General features: G+C 45.2%; 1 protein-coding gene across 3 annotated transcripts in view; it reads left to right on the top strand.

The window, feature by feature from the left end:
- The window catches only part of SPAG16 (sperm associated antigen 16), a 738,799-nt gene that overhangs the window by 123,404 nt on the left and 588,430 nt on the right, over positions 1-26,965 (top strand). For all 3 annotated transcript variants that reach the window (XM_039494401.1, XM_039494402.1, XM_039494403.1), the window contains exon 10: positions 19,967-20,097. In XM_039494401.1, coding sequence (XP_039350335.1) covers positions 19,967-20,097 — 131 coding nt within the window. The remainder of the gene's footprint in view (positions 1-19,966; positions 20,098-26,965) is intronic.

Below are 26,965 nucleotides of genomic sequence, written 5' to 3'. Positions count from 1 at the left end.
ACTTTTCTATTGGAAACTGCAGTTTTGTCAAAATCTAAGCATTTTGCAGGAAAGTGTCAGAATGAATAGTTTCAGCTTTCTAATTTCATTTTGTTAATGTTGAAACATTTTGTTTTGATAAGGTAAAAACTATTTTTTACTTTGTCTCTGTAATCAGTTGGGCCGGGGCTCGACCCTCCTGGGGCAGGAGGGGAGCCACACCGACTCCTTACGCGTCCGCTGTTACAATAGGCTGTGCAACAGAAAACAGTTAAGAGAGCTCAGACCCTTTGGTGCAGGGGCTGAGCTGCAAACAGTACAATGAGCTCAGGCCCTTTGGGTGCAGGGCTGAGCAGCAAACCGTACAATAAGCTCAGGCCCTTTGGGTGCAGGGCTCGAGCAGCAAACCGTACAATAAGCTCAGGCCCTTTGGTGCAGGGGCTGAGCCGCAAGCAGTACAATGAGCTCAGGCCCTTTGGTGCAGGGGCCGAGCGGCAAACAGTATATAGGGAGCTCAGGCCCTTTGGTGCAGGGGCCGAGCGGCAAACAGTATATAGGGAGCTCAGGCCCTTTGGTGCAGGGGCCGAGCGGCAAACACTGGTTATATAGGCCCAGGTCCCTAGATTGGAGCATTGGGTGAGGGGGAAAACTGCCACCCGCGAGTGGGGTGGCAGGGGGGACACAGGCCCACCCACTCCACTGTGTCCCAGCCCGGGGCCCTAGCAGCGACTATCACCGCTGCTGGTCAGTGGGATCCTGACCGCAACACACTGACATCGGTACCTCTGTGTCTGCAGCCTGACAGGGGTCGGCTACCCCCGGGCTACTTCCACTTCCCCCCTCAGGGCCTACCTTGTCAGTTGCACCGGGTCCAGGCCAGTCAATCAGCATAGGCTCCTCTCGGCCAGGGCTTGGTGGCAGGTCCAGCAGCTCCTCGGGGAAGTCTGGCCAGGTGTGTTCAGGCGGCTCCTCCGGTAGCAGCAGGGCCGGGGAGGCTCCGATGTCTCCTCCTCCTCCTCGTAGTGGGCGCGGGGGAGTTCCGGCAGCTCTTCCCAGTACCGCGCCCGGGGAAGCTCCGGTGGCTCCTCTTCGTAGCGATCGCGGGGAAGCTCCGGCCAGTCAGGACAGTTGCCTTGGGCCCTGGAGGGATCCCAGTCGCGAGCTCCCGGTGGCACATCTGCTCCCTCCGGTGGCTGGGCCCTGACTGAGCTCTGGCGGCCGGCTTTTCTACTTCCTGTCCCGCCCCTTGACTTCCGGGGGGCGGGGACAGGTGGTGGTGGCTCCGCCCAGTTGAGTGTCTGCAAGGGCGCTCCCTCTGCTGGGCAAGAGGGGAGCCACACCGACTCACTACAGTCTCATTTTGACTTTTATATTATAATAATTTGATATATGTATTATGTAGTGTTTTAAGATATTATATAACCAGAGTGTCACAGCTAGGGTTAAAGTTTTATCTTGGTTATTTTGGTTAGTAAAAGTCACAGACAGGTTGCAGGCAATAAACAAAAGTTCACAGAAGCCCAAGCCCCCCAGTGTGGGGCTGAAGCCCAATCCCTGCCACTGGCAGGGGTGTGGGAGGCGGAACTGACAGCCCAAGCCCTGCCATCTGGGGCTGACAGCTCAAGACCAAATGTCCTGGAGGTCATGAAAAATCACAGAATCTGTGACCCTAATCTAGCAATCTGGCCTGAATCTGAGACAGATTTGTAACCTTAGTCACAGCCAAATACAAGGCGGAACAGATTGTTAAGCATAAAGGGTTAATTCATGTTTCAGGGGACCTCTTAAAATGAAGTGGGCAATTAACACCTCTGCAGTTGTAGGACAAAGGAGGTTACAAATTGTGAAAAGTGGGGGAAGGAATAACCTCAGTTCTCATCCTCAAAGGAAACCTACACAACACCTTCAAAAGACAAGCTTGGGAACTTAAATTCATCACTCTGCTAGACACTAAAAATCATGGTCTCAGAGATGCTGGTTTTATGGCTCATTATAATAATTTGTAACCTACTAACCCTCCTTTGTCCTATGACTGCAGAGTTGTTAAAATGAAGTGGGCAATTAAGTGGTCTCCTGTGACATTGTTAAACATAAGAGGTTAACACATCTGTCCCAGCTTGTATTTAGCCATGACACTGAATACTTTTTCCACACCTGAAGAACAGCTCGGTGAAGCTTGAAATTTCTCTTCCACCAATAGAAGTTGGTCCAATAAAATATATTACCTCATCTACCTTGTCTCTATCATTTTTATGTGGCATTCTAGTACTATTCAAAACAATAGAAAATAAAATATTATAATTCCATGAATAGAAGATACATTTTTAACATGTTGCATCAAATTGACACCTCTAAAGATTATATTTTTATTTCACTAAATTCATCCTAGAGAGGGGCTGAACTGGTTTGAAAAGATCTAGGAATCTCCAAACAGTCCTGTGAGTGGATCACAGATAGTGACTACCTAACCTACTTTCTAAACTGCTATAAGCTCTTATCTTAAATAATGTTTCTTTGCTGCAAAAGCATTTTTTCTGGAGAAGATGTCACAATGTTACTGTAGTAAACACTGATTCTTTCTACTAGGCTTGCTTGTATATAGATACTTTTCTTTTAAAGGCAATTTTGTCCTCCAAAATATAAATGCACTTACAAAACATATAAACACCTTCCTAAAATAGTGACATGAACAACCCTTTCTAAAAGAAGATTCACGTGTCTCCCTTTCTTTCTTTTCCTGCAGGAAGTAAAAACTGATTTTAATGGCATGAGAGTAAGGTTAAAATAGCTGATCTAAATGGTGCTTTTCCAATTACAAAAATACAGAGTCATCCTTCCTTTTGGGTGACAGCCAAGATAAGAATATTTCATACAGTGAAAACAGTTAGGCAGCCAGACAAGTAAGCACTTTGTGAGGGTATTTGGACATATACGGTAGATAAATAATAAGAACTAAGCTTTACAATTCTCCCTCCCACCCCCCTTCATTTGTTAAAATGTCATTATTTTCTTTTAAAATGAATAAAGTGATCGATACAGAGGAGCAATCATCTGCCTTTCACATGATATGCCTCTTGGATATATATAAGTAGATAGATAGATAGATAGATAGATAGATTTTGATTCAGTTTTGACTAAAAAGATTAATGGTGATTAGATATTCAAACACAATTCATATTAAGAGCAAAGAGGAAGGAACACAAGCCAAAATAGGGAAAGAACACAAAGAATATTTAGATAAGTTAGATGTATTCAAGTCAGCAGGGCTTGATGAAATTCATCTTAGGGTACTTAAAGAACTAGATGAAGCAATCTCAGAACTGTTAGCAATTGTCTTCAAGAACTCATGGAGGACAGGTGAGGTTCTAGAGGACTGGAGAAGGGCAAACATAGTACCTATCTTTAAAAAGTGAAACAAAGAGGACCTGGGGAATTATAGCCTAACTTTGATACCTAGAAAAATACTTGAACAAATTATTAAACAGTTTGTAACCACCTAGTGGACAATAGGGTTCTAAGGAACAGGAATTTGTCAAAAACAAATCAAGCCAAACCAACCTAATTTCCTCCTTTGACAGGGTTGCTGGCTAGCGAATAGGGAGTGTAGCGGGACGCTTACCCCCACTCCTGCCCTGAAGGGCTTAAAGCAGCCCTGGAGAGAGCTGCAGCTCTAAAAGCTGGGCTGATTGGGGAAGTGGATGCAGCTGGGCCACACCCCAATCAGGCCGCAGCTGGCCTGTATAAAAAGGCTGTGTTCGGAGGGAGAAGGGCTTGGCTGTAGGGAGCTTAACTAGGTATCTGGAGTGGTGCAGAGTTGGAGAAAAGCTAAGGGAGCCGGGGAGCTCTGGCCTAGCAAAACCCCAGGCTGCAGGCTTATTAGGTACTGGGTTGTAGGGGCAGCCCATGGGAAGCCAGAGGTAGCAGGTCCAACCCCCTTTGCCTGTGATGAATGGCTTGTACTGCAGTCTGCCCCAGTCAATGGGAACTAGATGGGGCCTGGGCAGTAGCTGAGAAGGAGGCAAAGTGTGGATGGTGGGTGAGGGTTATAAAATATGTAGATGACATCAAACCAGGAAGGGTTGCAAGCACTTTGGAGAACATAATTCTATTTCAAAATGACCTGGAAAAATTAGAGAATTTGTCTGAAATCAACAGGATGAAATTCAATAAAGATAAGTCCAAAGTACTGTACTTAGTAAGGAGAAATCAGAAGCACAACTACAAAATGGAATAACTGACTAGGTGGTAGTACTGCTGAAAAGGATCTGGGTGTTAGAGTGGGTTACAAATTGAATATGAGGCAATGATGTGTTGCAGTTGTTAAGACTAATCATTCATATACTCGATCATAAGCTGGTTCATTTATAGGCCGTGCAGCCACAGCCTGCTCTGGGGGGCGGGGCCGAGCGGCACGGCTGCAGCCTGCCAGCCCCAGAACTGCAGCTGCTTTGGAGGCTGGTGGGAGAGCAGCGTGGCCAGAAGCGGAGAGATGCTGGCCCCACCTCTTCCCTTCTGGCTCTGCTGGCTGTGCTGCCTCTCCTTGCTCCCTCTGTTGGGGGGAGGGGCTGTGTCCCACCTCTCCCTCTCTATACCTGTTCATTAGCCGACCCCCTTCTCTGGTGCTTCCTTTTTTTACTAAAAAAATTCGGTTTATGAACGAGTATATACGGTAAGATATGGGCGGTAGTTGTCCCTCTCTGCTCTGCACTGGCGAGGCCTCCGCGAAAGTATTGTGTCCAATTCTGGGTGCCACAGTTTAGGAAAGAAGTGGATAAATTAGAGAAAGTTCAGAGGAGAGCAACAAAAATGAGAAAAGGTTCAGAAAACTGGAAGCATGAGGAAGGTTAAAAATACTGGGCAGGTTTAGTCATCAGAAAAGAAGACTAAGGGGAGGACCTATTAACAGTCTTCAGCTATGTTAAGGATTGTTATGAAGAGGATGGCGATCAATTGTTCTCCATGTCCTCTGAAGGTAGGACAAAAAGTAATTGGCTTAATCTGCAGCAAGAGAAATTTAGGTTAGATATTAGGAAAAGCTTTCTAACTAAGGATAGTTAAGTACTTGTTAGGTTCCAGGGAGGCCTCGGCCCACCCACGGTGCTCTGCAAGGACAAGGCCGACACACACTCTGTGAGTAATTGGCTTTAATGAAGGTAAAGTGACACACCCGCAAGGGGGACTCCAAGCGTTGCTGCCACGGAGGCGGGGAACCCAGCGCCCTGGAGCTCGGCCTGGTACGGAGTCCAAACGCCACTACAAAGCATACTCATATTTATATAAACAGCAGCAAACCAGCTCATACATAATGCAAAAGGAGCTTTCCACCCTCCGGGACCGCCCGGGGCCGTCCTCCATGGCCCAGGGCCAGGGACTTTCCACACAGCGGCTTCAACCGGTCATGGCCGGTTGGTACAGGCGTACCGTGCCCTACAGTAACCGGGCGCTGAGAAAGCGGAGCTGCCTAAGCTAGGCCGTAACAACGTCTTCCGCAATCCTCTGCCTTCCTACAGTACTGAAATAGGCTTCCAAGAGGGGGTTGTGGAATCCCCAACAGTGGAGATTTTTAAGAGCCAGTTGAACAAACCCTTGTCATGGTCGATTTCTTGGTCCTGCCTCAGCGCAGGAAGCTGGACTTGATGATCTCCCGAGGTCCTTTCCAGCCCTACATTTCTATGACTCAATGATTGATCTGTGTTTACAAGTTTGAAAGTTGCAAGTCAGTGACTAACATCACTGCAGATGTAGAAAGATGTAATTTTCAAAACAGAGCTACAAACTCATGTTGCAGAGCTGTCAAATGATTTTTTGAAATGGAAATAGATTCCTGCTCCTCACCACAGAGATTTTTGAGTCACTGAGTTGCTTTCTGGCAATCTCCCTCTTAATAATGTGCTCACATTTTGCAAGCAAGGTAACAAGTTTGACTCTGCTGACATTTGCCTAGTGAAGTTGACTGTTTAGACTTCTATCTAAAACAGCTGGCAAAGCAGAATCCTAGCATTTTAGCTGCATTGATATAGACAAGGCTGAGATTTGACATGAATGCACTAATTTAGATGCACAATACTTCCTAATACTTCACATATCTCTTACACCATGTCAAACCTTTCTTGAATTTTGGGACTGATTTAGATAAATTCCACTCACACACCATTTGTCTTCCGTAAGTTTTGGCAGAGGTGTTTGCTGGCCCCTATTTCTGCTTTGTATTCTGGTGTTCCCCGCATAAGTAGATCCCCAGAGTACACAGTATATTTTGAAAGCCCCTGTGTTTATGTGCTTTGGAACTTCTGAGTCATATTGTGCATGCTGGGTTGTTACTGATCTGAAGTGGAAGCCCTAGAATAAGTATTAATTCAAACCAGGCAGCAGCAGGACACAGCAGAAAAATTGGTGGACTCTGCATTCAGGCAGCTGCAGCTAATCTTGCTGGGATGATACTCAAACTACCTATATAAAATTACTGTTGAGTCTCACTCCTGAAAAATCTGTTAGTGTAAGGGAGGGCCTCATAATTTTTTTCTCAGAAAAATCTTGACTGAGGGTCACAAAGTTGTCCTGAAGAGTGCTGCTGTCAGAGGTGGGAATGTGTCCCCACAGTAAAGATACAGGACAGAGAAGGAAGAACCCCTTTAGGTACCTCAGGAAATTTGTAAATTGGGTTAATAAGCAGATAAGTATCTTAATATCTTGGTAGGAAGGATGGTCTGATGGTTAAGGCACTGTACTAGAACTCAGGAGATGTGAGTCCAATTCTTAGCTCTGCTATACCTTTCCTGGGTGATCTTGGGCAAATTACTAAGCCTCTCTATGCCTCAGTTTCCCATTTGTAAAATAGTGGATGGAGCACTGAACTGGAAGTTGGGAGACCTGGATTATATTCTGTCACTCTCATAGACCTGCTGAGACACCTTGGACATTTTACTTCACTGCCCTGTGCCTCAGTTTCCCTATCTGTCAAATGGAGATAATGGTACTTACTCCCCTTTGTAAGATGTTTTGAGATCTATGGTACCACTATATAAGAGCTTAGTAGTAGTAATATCAGACATCATCCTGGCATTTCGATTGGCTGACACAATCCATTTCACTGTAATTTTAAATAACAAAGATACTGTGACTTGTAAATGACACTCTGGGCATAGAGAAGGGGTCATTTGTTTTCAGTATCAGCAGAGTCTAAGGCCATTGTGCTCAGAATGGCCAAGGTCATGGACATTCTCTCATGGTCACTATTTAGAAGTCAGTGTTCTTCGCCTTTGATGATAAAGTAATAGGATGTTTAATTTTACAGTCAGGAAATGCATTATTATGTCTTGTACATAGTGTGGAGAGAGAAGCGTAAGGCCTTTAGTGTGCAATGTAATACAAATGTCTAGCACATTGTGGATGCTAGAGCAAACAAAACTAATACATAATAATAAGTACACATTGCTTTGGGAATTTAACTTCTCCATTTCTTTGTCTTTTGTGTATACAAATTCTTATTGTTGTTGAAATAGCGTACATTTTTGCAGTCAGTGTTTCAATTTGCAAGAAATCCTCAGTGTACTACATCTCAGCTGTGTTGCACTGAGGATTTCCTACTGCTCTGAGGGTTAGTGCTTGAACACAGAATGAGGATTAGACAATGAAGAGCTCCTGTCTCTGCCAAAATTTGTTGGCATTTACCTTCCAATCAGAGAGCACAGTTCGACTGTCACATTTTTGTTGAATGATACTCTCCATATAAGGATTGTGTATTTATTTCACAATGCTAAATAACTGTTATTACCTTGGGGTCCAGTCCTGATCTCAGTTGACGCCTATGATTTCAAAGGGAGCAGGTTTGGGTTCCTTTGCGGACCAGGACTCAGAAGCTCCACACTGAGCTAGTCCATCATGAGAACTGAAGAGGGGAAGAAACATGAGGAAGGATGGACCAGGGTTAGGGCATTAGCCTAGGACTGGGGAGACCTGGTTCAATTTCCTTTACCATGGACTTCTGACGTGACCGTGAGCAATTCATTATAGCCTTTCTGTCCCTCAGTTCCCCATCTATAAAATGGGATAATAATGCTTCCCTACCTTACAGCGATGTTGTGAGGATAAGTACGTTAAAGATTATGAAGCACTTTGAGATCTATTGATGTTAAGCACTATTTAAGAGCTAAGTATTATTCTGTGTAAGTTAATAAACAAAAAGATTAGTACTAAATGTTCACTGCACTAGGCAGAATCTAAAACTGGTTCCAGTTCTGAACTCCACGCAAAGTAGTTACCTCAGTAGTAAGTCTGACTGATTATATTAGAGAGCCAGATTTTCAGTTGAATTAAATTGGGATAGCTCCACTGAAATCACATTTAATTTGGACATCAGGGTAGCTACCGCTATTTACACCATCTGGGCCTTGAGGTGCGATAGGATCTTCATAGTTAAGGATGAATTTCATGATCCAGAATAATGCAGGATTCACACTTTTAAGGAGTGAAGCATTTAAAGTGCTACATTAATCACAGTAATGTGCTCTGACTGAAGAGTTTGTGCCAGCTGATGCTGGCCTAAGCCACGGCAGAATCTCAGGATGGAAACAGTGCAGTGATGCTTAATTGCAATGACAGCTACAATATCTCTTATGAGATAAGAAAGGGGACATTGTAGGCCAATAAGTGAACAGGGCTTGCATAGGAGGGGACAAATTCTCACTCTTTAAAGAAACAGTTTATAAGTGTATTAAAGAGAGTAAAATCCAATACTATGTGAAAGTAGTATCTCAAGTTTCTTTAAAAAGTTTGAAGATATGTCACATGAAAAACTGTATAACAGACTTGTGTATATTTCAAACTACGAGGGTGGACTGTGGGGCTGTGAATTGTAAAGTGCACCAAAGAGTTGCACTGTAAGTGCCACATATGGATGCTGCTGGTGCAAACTGGTACCTAGTCGCTGTTAACGTAGTCCCCTTTCAGACAGGACTAAGCTAATGTGAGCTAGGTACCATATCCACATGGGGTAGTTAGAACGGAACTCTCTGGTGTGCTCTTCAGTTCACACCTCCATAGTCCGCACTGTGGAACTGCGTAGACATTGCCTGAATCAAAGAAGAAATCCTTAAAATAAACCATGTTGTTAAAGTTTTGTACATGTATTTCTCTGGAAAAAACAGCGTCAGAGATACTGATAAATGACTCTTCTTCAAGTGCTTGTTCAAGTCGATTCCAATCAGGTGTGCGCTCGCTGCGTGCATGGTGATTGGAAACTTTTTCCCTTAGCAGCTCACGTTGGGTCAGCTGAGGAGCCCCCTGGAGTGGTGCTTTCATGGCGCTCAATATATGACCCTGCCAGCCTGACCCCCCATCAGTTCCTTCTTACCATCTGTGGCAGCCGTTGGAATGGTGACTCGCTTGTTTCGCAAGTGCTCCCTTGGTGTAGTTACCTAATCTAGTTCTTCTTCTTCTTTTCTTGTTTTGTAGTTGTTAGTATAGTTATAGTTATAGTTGTTAGTATAGGTCAGGGGTAGGCATACTATGGCACGGTGCCAAAGGCAGCACACAAGCTGATTTTCAGTGGCACTCACACTGCCCGGGTCCTGGCCACCAGTCCGGGGGGCTCTGCATTTTAATTTAATTTTAAGTGAAGCTTCTTAAACATTTTAAAAACCTTATTTACTTTACATACAACAATAGTTTAGTTATATATTATAGACTTATAGAAAGAGATTTTCTAAAAACATTAATGTATTACTGGCACACAAAACCTTAAATTAGAGTGAATAAATGAAGACTTGGCACACCACTTCTGAAAGGTTGCCAACCCCTGGTATAGGTGTTTGTGAGCAGGATCTTTCCCTATCCCATCAACTCCTTCTTGGGCTCTGGGACATGCTGCAAGCCCAAGCCAAGTAGTGACCCCCTCGACTCTTGCCTGACGCGTCTTGGGGAGGCGTGTGAGACCGAGCTCTGCAAATCTGCAGGGCTTTTAAACCTAGGATGAAAAAGTGGCAGAATTTCCCTTTGAAGCAGCTACTCATGGAATCCGGACTTCATCCAGAGGCTTCAGACCGCCAAGGCTCGGGCCGAGCGCATTGGTGCGGAGAGCTCTGGCATCGGTTCACGACTTGGGGCCGAGGAAGCAGTCTAGTACGAGAGACCATCGGCACCGCAACAGGGAGCAGTGGCCCAGCACTGCTCTACTTCCCCGGTGCCCCACAGGTGACATAAAAAGACTGAGAGACGGCGCTCTCCTCTGAGAGCTGCAGAACTGCCAGGGGATGCGTCGCTGCATGCAAGGAAGGACCTGGCTCCCAAACAGCAAGAGTCGGTGCCATCGACTCCAGCACCCCAGAAGGCACCATTAAGTCTGGCACACAGCGACTCTCAGGCAGTGCAGTGCCAGGTGGAGGTGTTGGAGCCACCCTCCACCCCAGACACTTTTGAAGCCGCAACATATCTCATAGAGGTGACTGCGGCTCAGTCCCCAATTATTAGGGACAAGTCTCTGGTACCATTGAGACCAGTACCATCCAGAGGCAAACTCACCATGATGCAGCGGACCTGATCCTATCACCGCAACATCATTCCCTGACACCAAGTCCAGCAGGAACACGCCTGGCACCGGGGACACGGTGATCTATCTCCCTGGCACTGAGGACAGATCTGCACCAGTCCACAACACCCTGCAGTACTGGCACCGACAAGTGGCTCTGGAGCCCAGCAGCTGATCGCCGGCACCGGACCCACAGCACCAGTCCCCATCATCAGACTGCCAGCACCAATCCTCGGCAAGATTGTTGCGACACTGGTCCCCTGCCTCTTCCACATGACACCGGTGGCCAGCACATAGGGCTTCAGCCGCAGTGGCAACCCCCCACACAATGGCCCTTTTAACCCCCCTGGGCTTACCATCAGGCCCAGGGTACCCCTTCCAGAGGCTCTACGTCTGTGACCTTGGGATGCCGCCCTTCCCAGTCACCTAGAGATAGACCTGCCCCTTGGGGAGCTGAAGCTGCCCTCTCCAAGCCACCCCCTCAGACTGCAGAGGTGGGGTCAGAACCAGCTCAGGACCTGCTGCTAGTCTATGAGATAGCCTCCTTTGCTGAGCCAGTGGTGAAGCCTGGTACAGTCCAGGAGCAACCCAGGCAGCTTGAGGGACAGGAGGACCCTGTACCACCACTTGCCACCTCATCTTCGTAGCCCAATGAGGCGGTAGCAGGGGCGTCAGCTTCAGGGCCCCTCCCTATTGACCACAGGGCACACCAAGACCTGCTCTGTTGCATTTCCTGCAACATGGGCCTGAAAGCAGAGGAAGTGGTCAAGGCAAAGGATACTATGGTAGACATTTTTGCCCCAGAAGGTCCTTCCTGGGTGGTGCTAACGCTAATAAAGACCATTCAAAACACTAATAAGACCCTGTGGCAGACTCCAGCCTCCATTCCGCCCACCACCAGTGGTGTAGAGAGGAAATACTTTGTTCCTTCCAAGGGCTACAAGTACCTCTTCTCTCACCCACACCCTTGCTCCCTGGTGGTCTTGTCGGTAAATTAAAAGGAGCATCGGCAACAGCCACCGGCCCCCAACTCTAAGGAGGCTAAATGCATGGACCTCTTTGGCGGGAAGATCCATGCCGCAGGGGGCCTCCAGCTGAGGCTAGCCAACCAGCAGGCTATCCTCAACAGGTACAACTTTAATTCTTGGACTTCTATGCCTAAGTATAAGGAGTTGCTTCCAGCAGAGTCAAGGATGGAATTTTCCACCATAGTCGAGGAGGGGAAGGCAGTAGCAAGGATCTCCCTACAGGCCTCCCTTGACTCGGCTGATTCAGCTGGCCATACCCTCTCCTTGGGGTCGGTGATGAGATGAACTTCCTGTCTCCTAGTGTCCGGGTTACCTCCGGAAGTTCAACACACCTTGCAGGACCTTCCCTTTGAGGGCACAGAGCTGTTCTCGGACCAGACCAGTCGACTCAAAGCTACACAGCCTGAAAGACTCTAGGGAAACTATGAAGTCATTGGGGATGCACACGCCGGCTACCCAGTGCAAGCATTTCAAGCCCCAGCTGCAGCAGCAGTAGCAGTACCAACCCCACCCAAGGCAGGATTTCTGCTACCGTAGGGCAGAAATAACAGGCGCGAGCCTTCAAACCCACCTTCAGGGCAGGGACGGGGCCTGACCAAGCCATCGTTGGGCTCCAAACAAGGCTTTTGAAGAGACACCTGAGGATGGTGTACCTGTTGTGATTCCGGATCCTTCCCTATGCTTCATTAATAGTCTGTCCCACTTCTACCATGCTTGGTCACAAATAACATCAGACTGCCGGGTGCTCTGCACGGTAGAAGTGGGATATTTTCTCCAGTTCTGCTCTTCCCCTCCCTCCCACTCCCTTTCCCCATCCCTCTTGAGGGACCCTTTTCATGAGCAACTCCTTATCCAGGAGATGCAATTGCTTCTTGCCAAAAGAGCAGTGGAGGAGATTCCACAGGAGCTAAGGGGCAAGGGATTCTACTCCTGATACTACCTTATTCCCAAGGCAAAGGGGGTCTCAGACCCATTCTAGACCTGCAAGGACTCAACCAGTTCATGGTGGAGTTGAAGTTCCGCATGGTCTCCCTGAGCACGATCATACCTTCCTTGGATCTGGGAGACTGGTACACCACCCTTGACATGAAAGATGCATACTTTCACATAGTCATTTGTCCGGCTCACAGACATTTCCTGAGGTTTGTGCTCCCATTTCATCTATCGATGGCCTCCCAAGTGTTCACCAAGGGTATGTCGGTGGTCGCAGCCTTTCTCTGCAAGAAGCAGGTACAGGTGTATCCTTACCTCAACAACTGGCTGCTGTGGGGGCGCTCCAGGGAGCTGGTGGAGTCTCATGTCCAGTTCGTCAGAGCTACCTTTTAGAGACTAGGACTCCTCCTCAATGTGAACAAGTCAACGCTGTCACCGACCCAAAGAATAGAATTAATTGGGGTGGTGCTGGACTCGGTACAGGCGAGAGCAATCCTGCCGGAGTCCCGATTCCAAGCAATGACAGACATCATCCAGACTCTCAGGTGATACCCCCACCACAACTTCAAGGCAATGCCTGAGTCTCCTTGGCCACATGGCAGCCTGCACCTACATGGTCAGGCATGCCAGACTGAGGTTCAGACCACTCCAAGCATGGCTCGTGTCAACCTGTCACCCAGGATGAGACAGCTTGGACTCAGTAATGACAGTGCCAGAGCAAGTTCTAGAATCTCTCCGTTGGTGGCTAGACCCTTGCACAGTCCATGAAAGAGTCTCCTTCAACCCTCCATGACCCTAGTAGCAGACGTGTCAGTTCTGGGTTGGGGGTCCACCTAGGAGATCTCCAGACACAAGGTCTGTGGTTTCAGACCAAGATCTCACTCCACATCAATATCAAGGAGCTCAGAGCTGTGTGACTAGCCTGCCAGACCTTGTAGTCCAGAATGCAGGACCAGTGCGTAGCGGTGATGACCAACAATGCCACCGCCATGTTTTACATAAACAAGCAGGGCAGAGCCCACTCCTCCCCTCTCTGTCGGGAAGCTCTCCGGCTTTGGGATTTTTGTATAGGACACCTCCAGGTGAATGGAGTGTGTTATTTCTCAGGAGTACAGAACAAGCTTGCAGACCACCTCAGAAGGTCATTTCACAACCACGAGTGGTCCATCCATCCGGACGTCATACATTCCATCTTCCAAAGGTCGGGGTTTCCCCACATAGATCTTTTTGCCACCAGGAGCAACAGGAAGTGTCCAACATTCTGCTCTGTCCAAAAACATAGTCCAGGCTCCATCTTGGACGCATTCATGCTACCCTGGGAAGACTGCCTCATCTATGCCTTTCCACCGGTCCCATTCATCCCACAAGGTGCTGCTCATGATCCGCAGAGGCAATTCTGCTGGCCCCTGTGTGGCCACACCAACATTGGTACACCATGCTTCTGGAGCTGTCAGTGGACACCCCAATCGCATTGCCACTCTACCCCGATCTGATCACACAGGGCCACGGTCACCTCCTTCATCCAGACCTCCAGTCCTTCCATCTCATGGCTTGGAAGCTTCATGGTTAAAGCCAATGGAGCTCCAGTGCTCAGAATTGGTGAAGGAAGTGCAGCTTGGTAGCAGGAAACCTTCCATTGGGACCACTTATGTAACTAAGTGGGAAAAGTTCTCGTGCTGGTGTGAGCAGCGTCACACTCCTCCACTTCAGGCATCTATATTGCTCATCCTGGAGTATCTACTGCATCTAAAGCAGCAGGGATTGGCAGGATCATCCATCAGGGTACACCTCACTGCCATCTCGGCATTCCACCCAGGGGAGTCGGGGTGCTCTGTATTCGCCAACCCCATGGTAGGGTGTTTCCTGAAGGGCATAGAAAGGCTATATCCACATTTGTGACCACCTGTACCTGCTTGGGATCTCAATCTGGTCCTCTCCAGACTAATGGGGCCCCCATTCAAGCCACTGGCGACATGCTCCCTTCTGTATCTCTTGTTGCCATCACATCAGCCAGGAGGGTGTCCGAATTAAAAGCGCTGATCTCCAATCCCCTCTACATAGTCTTCCATAAGGACAAAGTACAACTTAGGCCTCACCGAGCCTTTCTGCCCAAGGTAGTGTCTCAATTCCACATTGGTCAAGACATCTTTCTGCCAGTCTTCTATCCCAAGCCTCATTCTAGTGCTCAGGAGCAGAGGCTTCACTCACTGAATGTCTGGCACGTGCTAGCATTCTATATCGAGCACACAAAGTCTTTCAGGAAATCGAACCAACTGTTGTGGCGGTGGCAGACCAGATGAAAGGGCTTCCAGTCTCTTCACAATGTATTTCTTCCTGTATCACAGACTGCATCCGTACTGGCTACAAGCTGGTCAAGGTCCCAGCGCCAGCTATTGTGGCCCACTCGACAAGAGCACAAGCCTTGTCAGCTGCCTTCCTGGCCCAGGTGCCTATCCAGGAGATCTGCAGAGCAGCGACCTGGTCTTCCATGCACACGTTTACCATTAACTATGCCATCACCCAGCATGCCAGAGAGGATGCAGCTTCTGGCAGAGCAGTTCTCCAATCAGTGAATCCTTAACAAGCACTCAAAGAAGAAAAAATGGTTATTCACCTTCTTGTAACTGTTGTTCTTTGAGATGTGTTGTTCACATCCATTCCAATACCACCCACCTTCCCCTCTGTTGGAGTAGCTGGCAAGAAGGAATTGAAGGGGAGTTGGATTGGCAGGGTCATATATTGAGCACCCTGAAGGCACCACTCCAGGGAGCTTCCAAGCTGACCCAATGGGAGCTGCTAAGGGAAAAAGTTTCCAACGACCATGCACGCAGCGCGCGCACACTTGATTGGAATAGACATGAACAATACATCTTGAAGAACAACAGTTATGAGAAGGCAAAAGTGTCTCTCTTGTGAGATGAAGACGTCCTCCTCTTTGTGCATATTCAGTTCCTGAAGCAGCTTGGTCACTATAATTTCCCTTCAGTAAGTTGCATCCCTTTGTAAGATCTATTTATAAATAGTTATCAGAGCTAGCTATTATTATTATGAGCTTTTCAGAAGTAGATCTGAAAGCACTTTACAAAGGAGGTCATTTTATAGATGGGGAAAGTGAGGCACACAGCGGTGAAATTGTTTAGACTGGGATTGTTTAGCCTGCAGAAGAGAAGAATGAGGGGGGATTTGACAGCTGCTTTCAACTACCTGAAAGGGGGTTCCAAAGAGGTTGGATCTAGACTGTTCTCAGTGGTAGAAGATGACAGAACAAGGAGTAATGGTCTCAAGTTGCAGAGGGGGAGGTTTAGGTTGGACATTAGGAAAAACTTTTTCACTAGTAGGGTGGTGAAGCACTGGAATGGGTTCCCTAGGGAGGTGGTGGAATCTCCTTCCTTAGAGGTTTTTAAGGTCAGGCTTGACAAAGCCCTGGGTGGGATGATTTAGTTGGGTTTGGTCCTGCTTTGAGCAGGGGGTTGGACTAGATGACCTCCTGAGGTCCCTTCCAACCCTGAGATTCTATGATTCTATGAAATGATTTGCCCAAGATCCCCCATCAGGCTAGCAGCAAGCTGGCAACACAATCCAGGGTTCCTACTGTACTTCATTGTACTTGATACTTTTTAGGGTTGGAGCTTATTTAGAAAGTTTAACAAGGTGTCTTGCCCTTGGGCTGGAGAGCTTGGGGCTAAGCCAGTCCTGATTACAGGATGAGCCCCACCTGTAAGCAATATAAATAGCCAGGTTTAAGTGCTGATGGCATCGAGGGGGGAGAAAGGGCTGGAGGGAATAGTCGTCAGGGCCCTGATTCAGTAGAGGGAAGCCAGAGCAGAAAAAATAAGCTAAGAGCATGGAGGCCTGGGAGAGATACTGACTAAAACAGAAGAAAGATTCAAAATCTCTGCAGGCAGAGAGGTCTAGGAGAAATGCTGACTAATCAGGGAAGAGATTGGGAGACTCAGAAGGTGAGCAAAGAGATAGGAGGTTGCCCAGGGAAAACTGCATTGTTAGTAAAGGATTCAACCTAATTCAGGGCCCTGGGCTGGAACCAAGAGTCAAGGGTGGGACTGTGTTCCCCTACCAGCCCCAAGGAGGGGCGGACAAGCCCTTCACAAGGCTAGTTGAATCCAGCAGCAGATTGAACTGAGGACGGGCTGAAAACGAGCCCCAGAGAGGGTGAAGGCTTTTTGTTTCTGTTAGAGACAGAAAGGGGTGGACTAAAAACTGTGATCTGGTCTACACTAGGACTTTAATTCGAATTAACGCTGCTAAATTCGAATTAAAGATAATAACGTGCGGATCCTATCCTATTCTATTCTTAATCTGATTGGGTGATGGGCATTTTAAAGAACACTGTAAATTAATCTTCTGTATGAAACTTATTTTCAACAGTGTATTTTGGGAATGTTGCAAACATGTACAGTCAGTTGTATCTTTAGAATTCCTTTAAGGATACAAGGACTTTTTTTTAAGTCCTTAATTGTATAAGATTAGTACTCTCCTGACCTTCTTAAATGACAATCTGTTTTTAATAAAGCCCATGTAGCCAGGCTAATTAGAGCAGGTAATAAAATCTTCTAGCTGGTTGATTAATCTTTAGAAAATCTTTAAGTGTCTACACTGATCAGAGAAGTGAGGTTGTAAAACCATATGGAAATAGAGACATTTCCACTGTTTAGCAGTATTGTCCTAGATAAAGAAAAAAATATGCTTTTCTGATGAATAGATATTAATATTTTTTTATTTTTCTGGTAGTTGTTTAAAAAACAAATTTATTACTAAGGATGGTCTTAGACAAAATCCCTGGCTCAACACATCTTAACCCTTGGAATGTTTGAAATTTGTGTCAGGTTAAAATGTTGCTACCGGTCCCATCAGTATTATGGTCAGACCTAAATCCTTAATCTAAACACCGTGGAACATTTGGGCATTTGAAATCCAGTTCTGGTTGTGCCCATCTCTCTCATACAATTCCATACTGGTTGTCTAATACAATGCAGACTAGTCTAATCTAAGTATTTATCATCCCTGTGGTATCTTTCTTTGCTTTATAACAAATTGCACATACAATCTAAAGGTCTGCCAAAAAGTTCAGACTTGGATGCTGAGAGATAGGTATCTAAAACACTATATTTAAGGATCTGATTGAAAGCCCATTAAGGTCAATGTTGGATTCTTTCCATTGATTTCAATGGGCTTTGGATCAGGGCCTTACGGCTAGATTTTCAAAGTTATTTAGGTGCCTAAAGAAGCAGATAGGTGCCTAGTGGGAATTATAGAAGTGCCTGAGCAGATTAGGTGTCTAAATTCCATTGATTTCAGTGGATTTAGGCACCTAACCCACTTACACTCATACTGGGATTTTCAAAAGAAGCTACCTGCATCTTTAGGCACTGACATGGCTTTTCAGATCTGGCCCTTGGTGCCTAAAAAATAAATGACCCTAATTTCTCCCAAAAATAAATGAACAGGAGTAAGTAACAAGTAAACAGCATAAGTAGGACTGCTTTAGCCAGCGTGCAAATTATAGAGCATATGCAGCTCTAAATTACACTGGAGACAATATTGGCTGAAGATTGGGGAAAGTGTAAAGGTGGTTTAAAGTCTCATGTGTCTGAAAATGAGTTTGCTACAGTGCAGGACTGAATTAGGGTTGCCAGGTGTCTGGTTTTTGACCGGAATGCCCAGTCAAAAAGGCCCTGGTGGCTCCACTCGGCATCACTGACTGGGCCATTAAAAGTGTGGTTGGCGGCGCAGTGGGGGCCTTGGGCTAAGCCAGGCTCCCACATGGCTCCCAGAAGCGGCCACCAGGTCCCTGCGGACCCATGGCACATGGGCAGCCAGGGAGGCTGTGCGTGCTGCCCCTGCTCTGAGTGCCGGCTCTGCAGCTCTCATTGGCTGGGAACCGTGACCAATGGGAGCTGCGGAGATGGTGCCTGCGAGAGCATAGGCCCTGCATGGAGCATCCCTGGCTGCCCATGCACCTAGGGGGTGCAGGGACCTGATGGCCACTTCCTGGGAGCCGCAGTAAGCACAACTGGGACCCCAGACCCCCTCCCGCACCCCAATCCCCACCCCAGCTCGGAGTCCCCTCTCACACACAAACTCTCTCCCAGAGCCTGCACCTCGCAGCCCTCCAGCCCTGCCCTGAACCCCTGCCTGCACCCCAAGCCCCTCATCCCCGGCCCCACCCCAGACCTCACATCCCCAGCCAGAGTCCTCACCCCCCACTGCATCCCAACCCCCTGCCACAGCCCAGAGGCCCCTCCTACACTCCAAACCCATGATCCCCAGCCCCACCCCAGAGCCCATATCCCCTATGCCCCAGCCCAGAGCCCCCTCTTGCACCCCAGACCCCTCATTCCTGCTCCTCTGAGTCCATAGCTCCAACCCAGAGCCCCAAACCCCCTGCACCCCAACCCCCTGGCCCAACCTGGAGTCCTGTGCCACACCCGAAACCTCTCATCCCCGGCTCCACCCCCCAGCCTGCACCCCCAGCCGGAGCCCTCACTCCCCTCCACACCCCAACCCCAGCCTGGTGAAAGTGAGGTGAGGCTGAGGTACAGCAAGCGACGGAGGGAGAGCGGATGGAGCGAGTTGGGGGAGGGCCTTTGGAGAATGGGCAGGGCAGGGGGTGAGGCAGGGGTGTTCAGTCTTGTGCGATTAGAAAGTTCGCAACCCTAGACTGAATCCAGGGCTTTTAAATTAGCAAATCTGCAATGTCAAACTTCTTGCTGTAGTGCTGTCTAAACAATCTAAAAAGATTTCTACTAGTTAAATAATAACATGTTGCATAACAAGTTTTCCTCTGATGTTCACCCTGTGCTTTATGAAACTAGTATTTATGGCATATAGAATTTTGGTTAAATTTTATATTGTGTTGCTATGCTGCTGGCTTAACAGATTTCACTTTTCAGCCACATATATGCTGCCACCAGCGGATTCATAAATGGCCATTTTAATTAAAGCATGAGACCAATTTCTTTCTTTTATTTACATTCATATACCTGCATAAACTTCAGTAAAGTTGCCTGGGTATGAATGACAGCAGAACTTGGTCATCATTTTCCATTATATTTCACAGTATTTACAGTGTACATGTGCATTGTACTTTGAAAACGTACTGCTGTGTTGAGCGGTGTAGATGCAGTCTTCAGATTTAAAGAAGGATAGGGTTTGGGCTACTTTTAACAATTAACATTGCTTCAGAAATATGCTCTGTGGAACACGCGTTTGAAACAAATAATTATGTCTTTTGAGTATACTCAGTGTTATCATTTATAGACACCAAGGCTGCAAACATATTTGTGCTTAGCTTTAAGTACATGCATTAGGGTTTGCAGGATTGGAGGCTGACTGCAGTTTACTAGAAGCAATGTTGAAGAACCAATAGTGAGCAATGGAAAAAATAGACAAAACTGTATACATGCAAAAATAAATGGATAAACAATTTGTTACACAAACTTGTGCAGCAATCTCAAGAATTAATACTTTTCTTTTTTCCTAGGATTCAGAATTTCCCATAGATACTCAAGTGAACCCTTATCTTGCTCGTGCCAAGGAATGCACCCGGCCATTGAAATCTGGAGTATACAGGCTGAGCAGCACTTTAAAAGTCCATGATCTAGCAGTCAGCTGGTAGGAACCTTAACAATTTTTTCAGTTTGTCATTGTATAACGATTAAGTTTTATATTTCAAAAGGTCATAGAGAGCAATTTGCTGAAAGTGGTGAAGGAACTGTTCTTGCTGAACGTCTGAAACAATTGTCAAAAGCACTGTGCAGGCCAAGTGGACTAGGCTGAGTCCTTGACTAAGAGACCTAAACCCTTGTCTATAAAATGTACAGAATACTTGCTCTGAGATTCCCATGCAATTTACTTACAGCCAAGTCTGATCTCCTATTACTCTGGTGTATATCTAGAATAAATTCATTGAATCTAATGAGTTCCTCCAGATAGATGCTTTTAGTAGTTGATGTAACTGAGAACAGAATCTGGCCATTAGAAATTTTTTTATGGCAAACTCGTGTCTGTATCCTTTTCCCTTCTGTAGTCCATTTTGTCATAATGGATTTTCAAACCAGGTGAAAAGCATGTGTTATAGGCCAACATTCTCAATATATCCATTAAAGATAGCTGGAAGTTTGCCATAAAAAATCTGTGTGGAAGTGAAGTCTTACAGTATGTACCTCTAACATTAACAGCCATTCTTTATAGATGTTTAAAGAGTGTGTAAATTGGTCTTCATGAGAAATAAAACTAACAGAACTGGATTGCCAAGGAATAATAGATAGATATGGTGGTAATGCTCATCTGAGTTTGCATCATCTATTTTTGCTACAGTCTTCATCTACTCTTGAGGAAAGACCTATAATTTGGACTAAATTTGTAGTGATTTTGTGAGTTTTGTGTAAATGAGTAAGGATGAATGTGCTAAAATTCATGTCCACTTGTGAGCTAAGCTATGTTTTTAACTTAAGGGCCAGGTCCTCAGCTGGTGTAAGTTGACAAAGCTGGTAGCACTGTTCTGCAAAAAGCACTCTGGCTGGGGTTTTGTGGGTGGATTCCAAACATCGCACCCTTTTACCACCATAACAGGACTTTAAAGGAAGTGTTGGGGGAAGCTGAATGTTCTCCATTGTGGACAAAAATGGCTTCCTTTTGGTTGGCAGTTTTGTATTTAATAATAATTTCTAATGAAAATCTTTTATGTGAAGGTGACTGTACAGATTCTTGTAGGTTGAATGATAAAAAAAAAGAATGTTTTTGCAGTTGTTTGCAGCCCATTTCCTTGGGTCAAAATATCAAGTTTTAAATTTAGATTAATTAAATGTCATAGTTTACAAGCAATTGCACCCTTACCGTGCTTGCTAGCTATTGGGCTGAGGAAGAGTAAACGTGAAAGTCATCTTTGACAATAGGTTACAGCTAGCAGCAAAGTTCAGTAATTTCTGACAAATTAGCTAGGTGTCTCTTTGTAAATACATGTTTGAAACCCACCCAGATGCATTTCTTTTGCTATTTACAGATCTTTTGTAACAGTTTTGTACTGTCCACACTGTAGCCAGAGTACAGGTTCAAGGCTACTACATTTATCAGCCTAAAGACAAATTGTCTTTCCTCATTTAATTTCACAAAGTTCTTGTTAAATCCAAGGAGTTTTCTCCAAAGTTAAGTTATTTTCTTAGAACTTGTATTTTGGGTAGTGTGGTTTCTCAAATGTCAGTTGAAGGCCTTCCCAAAAATCAGTGTTTGAAACAGTGGAGAAACACTCAATATAATTTTCTGTCATATAAGCAATAAACAACAAGTAGAGCTGGTTAAAGTGTTGGTAACAAAAGGAGGTTTGTGTTGGTCAAAATTGTTATCTGGGGTTCTTTGAACCCAAAACGCCTGGTAACTTTACACTGTATGAGATGGTGTCAGGAAATAAATCAAGGGAGACATGGCCGTCTGACAGACAGATGGCTGGCACAAACAGGACAACACATATGTGCTCTCACTTAAAGCTATACTTTACTTAGTCTCAAGCACTTACACATGTCCGCAACAGGTTAGTAAAACACCCCCAACCCTCAACTACCAAAGTTGGGTGTGCCTCTCGAGTGGCACGGCGGCAGTCTTCCGATGGCCAATCTTCCATCTGCTGGTGGAGACCACAAGATGTGTCCAGAAGGAGAGTCCTTGAAGACTACAGCTATCCCAAACTTTCTTCCCTTATTTAGTCATTAATATCACAATAACACATCACTCAAAGAAAACTTGTTAAGCAAGCAATTTCAAAGGTTAAGCAGGAGGGTTCCTTCTGATCATCAGTGAGCCAGATGGGTTTTTTCAGAGTTTGCATGCCTTGAAGCCCTAACAGACACATCCCTGAGGGCACATATAGACAAGCTTCCTGTTTTCCTAAAATGCATATCTCAGCAATTTCAACAGAGATCTCATCAGGAAGGACGCGGGGTCAAGCTGCCTTTTCTGTGGCACCCAAACCTCCTCCCCTCCTGACTCGGTCATGCTTAGGCTGCTACACAGGCCCACTTATGGCCTGCTAGCTTGCCTACTTTTAGCAATAAGCAGTAGTGTTTCAGGCACCTTACTGGTCTGCCAAGATCTCCCCGTCGGAAAATGTTCTTGTTTGTGAAACTGGGAACAATTTTTCAAAAATCTGAAAATGTTTGATGAAAATCCATTAAAAACTTATTTGCAGTTAGGATGACTGCTTATCCATTTTGACAGATTTTCACAGTAGTTCTTTAAATTTCTGCTTGGTTTTTGATGGGCTTGGTTTAATCACATGAGTGATTGGCTGAATCTACCCCATATGGTAGGTCATCAGTCCCCTTGATGATTACCTGTTCTGTTAATTCCCTTTGAAGCACCTGGCATTGGCCACTGTTGGAAGACAGGATACTGGGTTAGATGGACCTTTGGTCTGACTCAGTATGGCCGTTCTTATGTTCTTATATTCTTAAGTTCTTATGTCAACATTTTGACTAATTTTCTCTGGTGCAGCTGCATACTGTGTGAGATCTCTGATCCAGTGAGGGAGGATAGCTGAGCATGACTGTGTGTCACTTCTTTCTGCAGTTTGCATAGGGGAGTTACTAATATTCCTTGCCCAAAAGTGTACAGCCAGGATTTTAGGAGGACGTTGATCTTCTCTGCACACTAGAAGGGAAAGTGATCCATTCACAAAAATATTTAGAAGGTGTATTGCCCAATATTATGTAAAACCTACATTTGTTTATTGTAGCAGGCTAGTCTTCCCCTCAAAGGCCAGCCAGCTCTGTTTAGAAGCAGAGCAACTTCAAAAAATGGTGTTTTGACATTGTAGAGGGGATTATCAGATCCTGCTAGAAAGGGATGAGGTGACTGACTGATGAGCATCTGATTCCTATGGAGGCTGGAAGGGTGGGTGGTGAGATTTACAGGAAACCGGTTGACTCCTGTGGTAGGCCTTGGGGCAGGGAGGCTCTGAGAAGGGAGGCTCTGAGTCAGTGGGAAAGTAGCCATTGGGCTTATGTTGAACTGTTTTATTTTGGGAGTTACTAAAGGTTGTCAGTGCAACCAGTAAATGGTACCCTGAAGAAAGGGCCTGAACAGACTCTGGGCTTGGCATTAATACCTCCTGGGCTGGGGAGACGCCCTAACTATAGCTACAGACACTCTTTAAAAAACATATTCCTGTTTACATGTAAGTGGGTGCTCCTAAATCCTTTTAGCCCTACATGATACTTTGTAGTGTAAAGAATAGGTCTAAACAGCTATGCCTGCCACTGTTGCCATACGACTTTAGACATAATAAAGAAAAGCAAATATAAAGGATTTAGTGAGATTATCAAGGTTTTCCTGATGGGATCAGTCAAAGATATTTTTTCCTCCAAGGATTAGCTCATCGTTATATTTAATTATACTAGGTTTCCCCATTTATTATGAGTGCCTTCCAGAGGTGATATTTTTTAAATCTCCTTGAAAATTCAGACACTTTGGTTTGCTGCAGACAGTGTTATAACGTCCCCTCATTCTAAAATTACACCTTAAGGCTCCAATCCTGCATTGAAATCTGCAAAGGCTCAGTGGTCTGCTGTGCTTTATACTTGTCTTCAGGTCTAGTTTTGAAGAAGTGAAAGGTCAATGCTATAGTCTGGTCCATCATCCAATTTACATGTGGTTTTCATATTTTAAATGGAATCTACTTCAGACTGCTTGAGTGTTTAGGACGTGAAGACAGTGCTCTCACTGTCAGTTGTGAGCCTCTTCCTTTAAGAGCTAAGCATTTGAGCTTCTAGGTAAAAATAAATGCTGTTTACCAAACCTCTGTGGAGCAGTGATGACACCTTCTGGGTATATAGGGAAACCCAGACATCTAACATGGATTTTTCAGGGTCTTTACCATCTAACATGCTATTCCTGTTTACAGAGTTCAAAATTGAGCAAATGGTATTTGAGCAACTACAAATTAGATAATCCAATTGGTATAATACGCAAGTTCCACACTTAAATAATTGCCTTAGAAGTACCTGAGGGTCTTCCATTTGCTGTAAACGTAAAATGGTATTGAACTTAAACTTTCCCTTCAGGCATTCTTTCAGGGCTTCCACTGAAGGCCCTGGGCATTGTTCTCATCAATCAGAGAGAATAATTTAACTAACACTTTGCAGAATTGCACATCCCATGGCACCAGGCAACCATTTGATATATGAGCCATCTGCCTGACATTGTCTCCTTAATGTACAGAAACTCGTTTTTTTAAAGTTCCCAAATCTTGTGAGTTTATACAGCTGTTTGAGAATTGAGTTAAGATTCTGTCAGATAATTAAGTACTGTCACCTAAGTAGAAAGTGTGTATACATTATATTCATGAAGTATTATCTAATCAGCAAAATCCTTCTAGTCCCCAGAAAATGTGATACATTTCTTTGATGCAGTATGACTTGTTGAATCTTTACTGAAACATATGTGTAAGAATTATAAAAGAGCGCCATGTTCCTCAACATGAGAACAACTGGCTTAGGGGAATGGAAATTTTGTGAATGCTAATTTACTTACTTTCCTCCTAATTCTTCTTTTGGGGGATGCAGTTTCCTTCCAGCCCCAGTGGAAGTGGCAGTGGGTCCAGCCACAGAACCTGTGAGTCACCTCTCTTATCCACTCTTCCTGGTGGAGGATTTGTGGGATCTTTCCCTGACATGAAGGGAAGTGCTGTCCCTCAGGTCCCAACTAGAGCTGACTGGGAATTTTTTTACATGGGTTGTGGGGTTTTTTGGTTGGAAAATAATGATATGTCAAAACTGAATATGTTCATTAAAATCTATTGGTTTTGACAAAACTTTCATTGGAATGTTTCTCTGGTCCAGGATGGAATTTCTTCTCAAAACCAGAGAGATCCCAGAATAACCAAAAGCCCAGTAGTTAGGGCACTCATCTGGAATGCAGGAGACCTGGTTTCTCTCTGCTCTGCCTGATTTTGGAGCAAGAACTTGAACATGGGTCTCACCTATCTGAGTACTGTAACTTCCAGGCTGTGGAGTCAGTCTCTCACACTCTGGCTGAATGAATATTTAATTATTTATATAAAGTGGAACAGTTCCAACAGGAGAGATTAACTTTATAATCTGGTGGTTCAGGCACTTGCATGTTATGTGGGAGACCAGTTTCAAGTCCCTGCTCTGCCTGAATCAGAACCTCCTTTTCCCATATACCAGGCAAAAGCCTGCCCTAACCACTGGACAACTCTGGAGTGGGTCTGTGGGTCTCTGTTTTTCCACCACCCCCCTCCAAAAAAAAAAAAAGGTCTAATTTTAATTTCACATCAGAACACAAACAAACTTCAATATCTCATTTTTTTTAAAGCGAATTCAGGTTTTCCAGCTAGCCTTAGTTCTGACCAAAGAACGAGACTGTTTTGATCCTAATGTTGTCTCCTTACAGTATGTCGGGCATATAATGCCTGCAGTGTGAGAATTTTAAAGCTTACTTTATTTCCTTTGCAAACATATCTTAAATGAAGTGTAATAGAAATATTTTTGCTTTGCATAACAAGCCAGCTTCGCCTAACATTACACTGATGATGCAATTTTCTGTAGTCTACCTCTGAAAAGTCTTGGTAAGGTTTAATACCCTTTCATGCCTGTGCCACTTGCATTGCATTTCTTGCCTTCTGAGACTCATAAACACTTTTTTTTGTCTACGATTTAACATCTTGATACAGAGATGGCTGGGGTATATACAAATATTAGCTCATATATGCCTGCGTGCATATGTTCAAACTTAGCAAGAGCATTTTGATACTTGAGCGTTGTTCTATTTTATCTTCACTGATACCTTCAGAGTCTTAAGTGCCTTTGTGGTGAGATTAGAGTGAGAAAAACCTATTTCAAAAAGTAGTACACATTTTTCCACAATGAGTAAATGTCAAAGTTGGATGCTGTAGAAAGTAATTGTTGTATCCTGGGGTCCAAGACAACACTATGATATTTTTTAATCCCTTTCATGCTACTAGAGGCTTAGTGAGTTGGAGAACTTTCTAATCTGTAAATAGGTTATATATATTTAAAAAATTTCATTGTGAAATTTAGACTCAAGCCTGATCCTTAGAATTGTATGAATAGATCAGTATTTTAGTTTTAGCAGACATTTCAAATGTGCATACCTGCCTGCAGTGATTTAGGAACATAGAACCTTATTGTACCCTCCTGTGGTAAAAGCTAGGAGACAAAGGGCTCAGGATGCAGTTCGCCTCATGAAATTTCCTTCCCATGCTCCCTTCAGAGGAGAGAAGTTTGAGGGAAATGGAAGAGTCAGAGATGGTGGCCTCCCAGCCCCCTAGATTCTTATACATCTGCAGGGGAAATAATTTGCAGCTGCACAGATGTCCACCTGGGTCTCTAGGTTCTCGCTCCCATCAGTAGCACAAGTATTTTTAGGAGTCATGCCTGCGGGAGGTCCACCGGAGCCGCGGGACCAGCGGACCTTCCGCAGGCACGTCTGCAGGAGGTTCACTGGA

This window comes from Mauremys reevesii, linkage group 11 (genome assembly GCF_016161935.1).
Source record: "Mauremys reevesii isolate NIE-2019 linkage group 11, ASM1616193v1, whole genome shotgun sequence".
Lineage (NCBI taxonomy): Eukaryota > Metazoa > Chordata > Testudines > Geoemydidae > Mauremys > Mauremys reevesii.
This window is presented reverse-complemented; position numbering and strand designations above follow the sequence as displayed.